The sequence below is a fragment of the Solanum lycopersicum genome, chromosome 1 (genome assembly GCF_036512215.1).
Source record: "Solanum lycopersicum chromosome 1, SLM_r2.1".
Taxonomy (NCBI): domain Eukaryota; kingdom Viridiplantae; phylum Streptophyta; class Magnoliopsida; order Solanales; family Solanaceae; genus Solanum; species Solanum lycopersicum.
Window position 1 is genome coordinate 71,603,076 of NC_090800.1, and position 10,136 is coordinate 71,613,211.

General features: G+C 27.7%; 1 protein-coding gene and 1 long non-coding RNA gene across 2 annotated transcripts; both read right to left on the reverse strand.

Annotated features, from left to right (window-relative positions):
* Positions 1-1,966: 1,966 nt before the first annotated feature.
* On the reverse strand, positions 1,967-3,438 carry LOC101256625 (protein SRC2-like). The gene has a single exon (XM_004229266.5). The coding sequence runs from the start codon at positions 3,028-3,030 to the stop codon at positions 2,086-2,088; it is 945 nt and encodes a 314-aa protein (XP_004229314.1). The 5' UTR covers positions 3,031-3,438; the 3' UTR covers positions 1,967-2,085.
* Positions 3,439-7,615: 4,177 nt separating this feature from the next.
* On the reverse strand, positions 7,616-9,473 carry LOC138348995 (uncharacterized). The gene is made up of 2 exons (XR_011221483.1): positions 9,056-9,473; positions 7,616-7,848 (listed from the first exon to the last, which is right to left on the reverse strand). It is a non-coding gene; the product is annotated as an uncharacterized lncRNA (long non-coding RNA).
* Between the last annotated feature and the right edge of the window lie 663 nt (positions 9,474-10,136).

A 10,136-nucleotide genomic window follows, 5' to 3' on the forward strand; every position in this document is an offset into this window, starting at 1 on the left:
TACGCTATTTAATAACCATAATGCTTATCCTGAATTTAAAATTAATGATAGTGATTGGGATGAAGTAAATGAACTTAGAATATTTTTGAAATCATTTTATGATGCTACTAAAATTTTTTCTGGAATATATTATCGTACTATTTCTGAAATTTTAATCACATATGTGAGATTTCATCTATTTTTTCTGAATATAAAACAAATACTTTATTCACCTCTGCTATTGAAGTTATGATTACAAAATTTAAAAAATATTTTTCTCCTATTCCTCAAATTTATTTAACTGCACTTCTTTTCAACCCCGAATATAAAGAATATGGTGCAAAAGCTTTAGTTGAATGCATTTATCAGAATTTAGATATTCAACCTGAAGAAGAACCTGATTTGGTAACATGTCAAAATAGTATAAAATACTTTGCAAAAGAAATGTATGATAAATATTCATTCTTAGATAATGTTGAAAATCCCCAAATGTCTACGAATCAAGTAGGTGCTCATGGACGAGTGAAACATAAACTTGGTCTTGACTCTTCTAATAAATGTGAATTTGTTAAATATCTTGAACAGGGTACAGATGATATTACAAACGATAATGGTATACCGGAACTATTGAACTGGTGGAGAAATCGTGGAGCTCAATATCCAAAACTTAGTAGGATGGTGAAGGATGTGCTTGCAATTCAAGGATCATCAGTAGCTTCGGAGGCAGCTTTCAGCGCGGCAAGATTTCAAATTGGAGACCACAGATATTCGTTAGCAGAAGATAGCCTGGAGATATCAGTGTTATTTAGAGACTGGATAAATGCTGAGCGTAGAAATCAAGGACTTCCAAAGTTAGATAGTCAATTTGAACTTTTCATAGATTCAGCTATTGGATGTGGTAGTGATGATGGCATCGAAATTCAAGATCGTCAACGAGCTTTACCAAGACCAGAAGTTGATCACAATCAATCCCTAGCTGTGTTAGAAAGAGAATTTATGGGACTATACAACTATTAGTATTACATTCGAGACATAGTTGAAACAGAATCCTTCCTAGAAGGTGGCTGCGTAAGCTATGTACTCTACTAATAGTTGTAAATTGAAATTGTAATTTGTTACAAATTTAAATAAATTAAATTGATATTTTTTAATTTTTGTAATTGTTTTATCCTTATTTTAATTTACTTTTTTAAAATTACAAATTTTATTTATTTAATATTTACAAGATACAAGTTATAAATATAACTTATAAAATAAATATTAATGAATATAAGTAATAACTTATAAAGTTTAAACTTCAAAAGATTTAAATTTTGAAAATTTTATTAGATTACTTGCAAACTTAACAATAATCAAAAAAATTAATAAAATATCTTTAAAATAAACTTAAGTTAAAAATTATAGTATAAATTTAAAAACTATTAATTTATACTTAAAAAATAAAAAAAAAATTATATTTTCGTAATTTAAAAAATATCGTCCCGTTAATCCCGTCCCGTTCCATCCCGGTCCGTTCCAGTTCATTCCGGTTCCGTCCCGGTATATAGTGGAACGGGACGGAACCGATGAACCATCCCGGTAATTCCAGTTCGGTTCATCCCGGTACCGGTCAAAATTCCGGTCAACGGACTCCAGTCCGGTCCGGTACCGATTCATTCCGATCCGGTGACTCGGTTCCGGTCCGTTGACCAGTCTTATTCATGATAAGAATAAGTTTATGATAAGCTTAATGGACAATCTACTTAATTTAATGTATTTATAACAAAAATAAAATAAGAATAATATAATTATTATTTTAATTAAATAAGTTCAATAAATTAAATTAATCTATTATTAAAAAAATATAATGATATGGCATGCCAACAAATTTGAGCTTTAACCACTTGTATCACACGACTCATTGAGCTATAATTTTAGATTCGAAGCAAAGTTAATGAAATTGCTTACATTTAGAAAACCAAAATAATCAACTCAAATAGATAATACATACATTCAATAATTATTTATTTATGTTATCAAAAAATTCATAATATCACAATTTTCACAAGAACTAATTTCTACTCATGAAATAAAAACACTCGAATTAAAACTAAAAAAAAAAAAAAATCAAAAATCAAATCCCCCAACATCACCAAATCCACCATCAAAACCTCCTCCAACATCTGATATTGCATCTCCGATTATCATTCCTCCAAGTGCTCCACCAAGCAAACCCGCCCCTAATCCTAACGCCATGTTATTATTATTCTTCTTCGGCGGCCGTTGCACCTGTGGATACCCATATCCATGTCCACCTTGATGAGGTGGATATCCATACTGCGGTGGCGGAGTATATGCCGCCACCGGTGGATATCCATATCCATATCCTCCCGCTGCAACTGGTGGATAACCCATCGGTTGCGGTGGATAACCTGCCGTTGCAGATGGTGGATATGCCACCGGCGGTGGAGGAGCAGGACCACTCCCACCAGAAGCGTAGATCGGAGGCGGTGGGTATAGCCCACTTGGACCTTGCTGCGGCGGCGGTATTGGTGGGTACACAGAAGTGGATCCCACCATCGGGGTTGGATTTGCCGCCGGATAAGCAGTAACGGGGTTTTCAATTTTAGAATCAACGACAGTATTACCGGTGATCTTATCACTAAATTGATAGGAAAAAGTGAGTTGACCTTTGGGTTTACCGGAAGGTTTTCTGATTTGATAACTTACAAATTGTTTAGTGGTATTGGAAGATTCGAGAAGCTCTTTGATGGGTACCTCAACTTGTCCAATATCTTTATCTCCAAGCGCCCTTTGACATCGAAGCTTGAAAACAAGATGCAAACGGTTTTGAACAGCAGGGCTATCATCTATGGTGAATTTGATGGGGAAATTCCAGGTAGGGTTATTGTCACCGTCATGATCAACGTGGGTTTTGGTTTTCTGATTAGATCTGTCGTCATCGGCGCCGGAGATTGAAACGACGACGTATACATCCATTTTTGTGATGAGATTGACCTTGTTGAGATCTTTTCCGGAGACAACATTTATGTCTAATGTTGGATACTCCATGGATTTTTTTTCAGTAGAGAAAACAAAAATGGAAGTGAAAATTTGAGATGAATTTAGGAGATAAATAGGGAGGAGAGGTCAATGTGTTCAAGGAAGATGATGATAATAACTAACCATGGTTGTAACGTTATTAACCATGTATGGTTAAAGACCTACTCTCAACTCTAACCCCACTTGGGGGCATAATTTTGTATTTTTTATTTATTTTTTGCAAAATTAAAGCCAATATGGATTAATTTAAACCTTAAATATTTTAATGTAATCATGATTTCTTAAGATGAGAATGGGTTTAAAAGGAATAAAGGGAAATCGTCAAGGTTTGCTTTCAGTGGATATTGTTGTTAAAAAAGGTTATTTATTGTGGAGCTTGAATTAGAAATTTTAGTGTGAGTTGAAGTTTTAGTAACAAGTATGCGATATTTTGGATATTTTTTTTTATTATATTTTCGTGTGAGGATATATAGATTAGAAGTTGACAAACTCTGGATGCATGATTAATTAAGGACTCTAACCAAATGCTTAATATAAGAAGGAAATCACTCCAAGATTTTTAAATATACTTTGTCTAACAATTTCTAAAAATTCAAAAATATCTAAGTTTCGTCCATTTAATTTTTGCAACAAAAAAGTGAAAAAGATAATTATTTCAGAAATTTGAATTTGTTTCTTTGAGTTTTGAATTTTTCTTAATTTTATTTTCAATTTTCATGTTTAGAGAACAGCACGTTCGTGCATTCTAGATGATTATTATTGGGAAATTTATATAAATATACTATGAATAAAAAATATTTATCATTTATAGCAATAATATTTTTTTATTTAATCATTTTTAATTTATTTATAATACAAGTTTAATGCATATTACAAAGAACAGTTTATAATTTACATATAATACAAGTTTTAATGATAATTAATACATTTATCATACATTTTAATACACTTATAATACAATGTGTCTAATTTTTACCAAACAAACATAATATATTTTCAAAAAAAATTATAATTCATATAAATTGCATACATAATTCAATTTTAATACATATTGCAGATTTAACATAATATTTCTATAAGTGGTAATAAATAAAAAGTATATCTAAAATCTATAATTATTTATTAAAACTTATCAATTTATGCAATTTTTCTATTATTAGTGTTGAATAATATGATAAAAGTATATTGTTGTTTTTGAATTAAATACAAATTTTGATTTGAAAATCTTATATAAATCAAAATTATTAATTAACTGGATTAGAATACGTGTCTATTACTAACGTATTTAAAGTATGTATCTGATTCATGCATTTAATTTCCTTAAATGCATTTCATTAGGTGTATTGCTATATACGTGTATCTGATACATATTTAGTGACTTAGATGTATTAATTATGTATCAATTACATGTAGCATATATAAGATACATGCAATTGAAATTTGTTTATGTACCTGAACTACGTATCGAATAAATTTGGATTGCCGTAATTTCATAAAAGAAAACGTAAAAATATGTATATATTATAGTTAAGTATACCAAATTATGTAGTTTACACTAGCTTTTAAGATGTTTTTCTATGAATCTGATTCTCAAATTCAATGAAGACATAATTAGCGTACCATATTGTACATTATTAGATATGAGCATATAAATACCTCTTATAATATAGTATATCAAGTTTTTAAATATTATTGTAAAAACTTGTATGACAATTTTGTATATTATAACATATTGGAGGTATACCAAGTTGTATTTTCAATTATTTTGGCATATGTTATTATATATAGTTAATAACTATATTTTTCTGAATTTTTTCCAAAAAGAAAAAAAAATCAGTGGAAATAAAGTTTTCTAATAAGATATGATCTTTTTATTCACATTTTAAAATATATATATTTATTCACCAATTAACCCTGATTACAATAATACCTTCACTATGTATCTTTACCACTTATGACTACGAGGAATGCCCAAAGGTCAAATTAACTAAAAGTTTAATTCATATGCCCCATATCAAATTTATGATAAAAATTAAATTATTTAACTTTTAGAATTTGAATAATATTATATAAATTGAGATAAAAAATATTTATTTAAATAAAAACTAGATGAGTGAAATAATATTCAATGCAGCGTATTTATATTAAATATAATTGTGAATTGGTGTTGGTACTTGCTATATTGTATTTGCATGCACAAGTACATAAATTGTGTTTGTTGCATATAGTACTACAAACTAACAAAACGAATGGGATATTAATTTGTGCACAAGTGAACAAATGTTTTTGTTTTTATTGAGATAAAAATATATATATATATATATTAATAATAAACCACAGTACTCAAGTCACTATTTTAAAAAATAGAAAGTAGGGAAAAGTACTTGTAAGTTTTAGTCAACAACAACCAAGGAATAGGAACCTAAATAAAGAAACATTAGAAACTTTTATGGCAGAATAAAATATATATTTGGTAAGAAGATTTAAAATATATAAAAATAAGAGAATTCAACATTAATTATTATTTATATGATTTAATTTTTTTGACGAAAGAAATTTAGATAAACATAACCACTTAGGTACCTTAGCTCTGCCTTTTGGAATTAGAAGAGCAGTGTATATGGACAATTTGGATTTTTGGCATATGATATTAGGAATGTTCTACGAACCCACAAAAAGTTCATGTTTCATGTTTGACTACTTCTCGTTCTGCAGTTTGTTTTTATACGTCAATTTTTTTTATAAATAATTAGATTATAACACTTGTTATTTTATAAAATTAATGGATAAATTATTATATTTTTTCTATTATACTTTTGATAGAATAGTCAAGTAGTTTTAAAAGAATATACTTTGGCCAACTTAGAAAAACTAATAAGTAATTAATATTAATTGAAGTATTTCATATATTGATATTTCTCTCTCCATTTACTATTCTATAAAATCTGATTTTAAAAATAAACTCATAAATTTGTTCAAAAGCATTTTAATTTTTAAAATCTAACATTTTTATTATTAATTGAAAAGTAACTTAAAACAATATTGAATAAGAATAGAATGATAAATTTATTTAATTTTTTAATATCACTATAATTTTAAAAAATGACAAAAAGAGTACATTTGAATGATTAGCGACTAATTAAGAAAAGTCTAGATGATATTTGTGTGGCCCTTAGCTTTAAACAAGCAATTAATTAAAAAATAAAAATAAGAAGGTAGCAAGAGTATGTGGTCTATTTGTAGAAGTTGATTAGGTTATCTACCATAAGAACCAAAATTGCACTATATAACCTAATAATGTAGGAGAATTTCCATTTTCCTACAAACACAAAGACTGGTCCACAAGGGCTTGGTCAAATCTATATATAGAACTATACATTCATTTAGGGTGGATATGACATAGTATGGTGTGGTATTAAAATTTTTGATTTTTTATTTTGAAAAATATTATGTCATTTATCATATAAAACCAATTCTATATGGTTTAGTATTTTTGAAGTTTATTTTTGATATTTTATGACAAAATAAATTACCGGTAAATGATAATTGTTTGACTTATAATACTCTCTCAGTCCGGTATTGTTTGACATGGTTTCTATTTTTAGAGTCAAATTATATAAACTTTGACTAACATTTTAAGATGAATTTTTTCATCATATTAATATGCAAAAAATTGTAACTTATAGTACTTTTCATATAGTTTTAGAATATGTAATTTTTTTTGTTTAAAATATTAAATTAATGTAATCTAATTTACCTTTGAAAATTAATCAAATTAACTTTTGATAAGCTTAATATGACAAATGATTTCGAACAAAGAAAATAGTATTTATATAAATAAATATAAATTACGATTTTCATGCTTTTAATGATGACTCAATTATATATATTAATATATTATATATATAGAAATATTCAAATAAAAGTACAATAGATTCTCTTTATTAATAAATTACATAAAAGAACACTTCAATCGAATGAAGTAGTAATCAAAGTTTCAGCGTCTAAATAGTTAATTTTCTTCTAACGTTATTTTATTTATTTGTTAATATAATAATAAGATAATGAATTGCATATCTAACAATATAGGTCAATACTGTATTTAACATTTTAGTATTTATTTTATAAGTATCAAATATTATATTGAATATAAAAGAAAAAGTAAAATGCATATCTATATAATTTAAAAATTCGATATAAAATTCAATTTTAATATGATATACAATATTTATCATACCATACTCATATATAATTTCAGCACAACTTATTCAGGCTGTAACTCTCTTGATCAAATAAAATATGATTATCTAAATTTAAGTTTTTGAATCTCATTTTTCATATTAAAGTTTACCTCCATATCAACATTTTATTGTTTAAAACAATAACATTAATATACTAACAGTAGAAAAAGAAAAAGGCATATACTCTTTTAACTTTACTTTTTAAATTTGATATACTTTAAAAGTAAAATAACTTTACAACTAAATATCTTGTTTTCTTAAAAAGATGTTTTTTTCTTAAAAGTGTTTTTGATCTCTTCACAACAATGCCATGAAATTAAAATATATATATATATATATATATAAAATTTAGATACGTGTTTAATATATACTTCACTTTAAAAAAATATATAATTTTAATCCCAATAAAAGAAAAAGGTACATCATAGAGCACTTGCAGAAGACCAGTGACAAGTGTGTATATGACTTAAGGAATCTTCTATGATCCCAACACTTCATATTTCATGTTTGAATCCTTCTTCTTGACGCCTTTAGTACACTGTTTGTGTCTCTGAATGATTGGTCACCAAGGAAAGTCTACATGATACTTGTACGACCATTTGAACAATAAAATAAAATAATAATGAGATAAAGGGTCATTTAAATTATTATTTTTTAGTTTCGCAATTAAACTATTAGAAGTGTGAGTTTTGTATTTAATCTATTACTTATCACTTTGAGAAACACGTATCAGAGGAGGAGTTAGGTGGGGTTCGTGGATTCGCATGAATTCAATATTTTTTTTATAGATTCAATATTTATACTAAAAAATTAATAAATAATATGTATATTAATTTGTGAACTCCTAACAAAATGAATTGATGATTCAATAATAAGGAACGGACTATACATATGATTTTCACACTAGAGTTACGGTTCAACCCTCCTCTCTTTCTATTTAAAAAGAAATTTGCAACCTGAAATTCTTAATGTTGGTTCCACCTCTGAATACGCTCTATCTTTTATTTAAATTATCACACATTCCACATAAATAAAATATTTCACCTTAACAAAAATTAAATAAATAATTAATATTTGTTAGATTAAAGATTAAAAAGTTATAAAATAAAATGTAAATTTTTTTTACCCCGCCATTACTTCGTCCCACCATAGAACACTCCCCCCACCCCCCTCCTCCTCCTCCTCCTCCTCCCCCCTAAATAATAATTTAGATATTATTTATTTTTCTCATTTTGTGTTAGATATATACATATTAAAAATATTTTTTACTTGTCACCGCAAGACTTTATTTAAAATAAAATTTTTATTTATGTTATATTTCGTATACATAATATCAATCTTTTCTTTTAGGAAGGAGCGGGAAGGGGTGAAGTCTGAATTTTTTAAAAATGTTTTATAAAATAAATTTTATTAAGAGAATTTATTTATAGTTTATTTTGAATATTTTTACATGTGTAGGTATTAGTATGATGTAATTGAGACATTTTTTAAAAAGTCAAAATCCTATTTTTTTATCATACCACTATATGTTGAGAATTTGAAGTTGATCAAATTATGATTACTTATTTACAAGTATTGAAACGTAACTTTAAAATACCAAAGCATATTAATTGAATTACTTTAGTATTGTAATATAGTATTTTGGAAATCATAACCGAAATCACCAAATCGGATATTTTAATATTGTACCGTATCATATATATACCCCATGTCATACAATTAATATGAGCTAGAGAGAGTATTAACCTCTTTGTTTTCCTTGAGAGGAACTTGAAAAAGAAAGATTCGTATACCTTCTTTTGAGTTGTTGGTTTTCTATCTCCCATTACTGGTATGTAGATAGTTTCGAAATATATTGAGCTTTTCTTGTAGGCTTGATGCTTTAGAAAACACCATGAAAGCTTCGTGCAGAGTTGTAGGTCCCCTTTGCAGAAGGCCATGTGCAAAACTCAGGTGAGTAATTCATAGGTTTTTTGAAGATAAATTTTAACCATGCACCTTGTAGAGTGTAAGCTTGAACCAACTTCTGTGCTAGTATGATGTCTTCAACCCTCACATGTAATACTCCGTATAACCTTCTGCATTCTGGATGCCATTACTTTTGCAATTATTTTATGATGGACAGCAATTGGCCTTATATAATCTTTCACTGTTAGGTACACTAGTGCAAAGTCATAATATTGCATCCTGAATTTGGTTTCAAATAGGCACTTTAAGTATTCAACTTTTAAATAAATAAACACATGAGTCCTACATGACACAATACACGTAGGACAAAAAATGACATGTGTGTCTATTTGCTCAACTTTATACAAGTTTAACCGTCTATTTGTGCACATCCAACATTGAAGGGCTTAACTATGATTCGAAGCCGAGTCAAAGGGCACATTTATGTATTATGCCAATTTATAATAAGCTTACATATTGTACATGTCTTGAAAAATTCCACCTGCCAAGCTTTCTTGAAAAAAGATGCAGTATAACCATCTATTCAAGGAGCTTTGTCATCTGCTATACCCATCCCATATTTCTTGATCATTTACTTCTACACACAAACTCAATTATTGTCGATACTCCAGTCTAGGGCCTTGTTTCATTATTTCTCTATCAACTGCTGGTTAACTCTTCTAAGATGCTCCCTCCCATTAGGCTTTGATTAAAAAAAATAGTTTCACCTCTCCAGGCCAATTCATTTAGTTGGAGAAAAATTGCATCCTAAAATGTTGTCAAATTTTTTATAATTTGATTCTAATCTATAATAAATAAAAGTAGACGGAGATAATATTAAATAAGTTTGTTGAATTTTACGGAATATACTTACATCATTGAAATATTCTTATGCATAATATCTTTAACACATCTCAAACTATAATA

What these genes read in the sequence shown, in the direction of transcription:
- LOC101256625 (XM_004229266.5), bottom strand. Translation starts at nt 3,030, where the DNA reads ATGGAGTATCCAACATTAGACATAAATGTTGTCTCCGGAAAAGATCTC.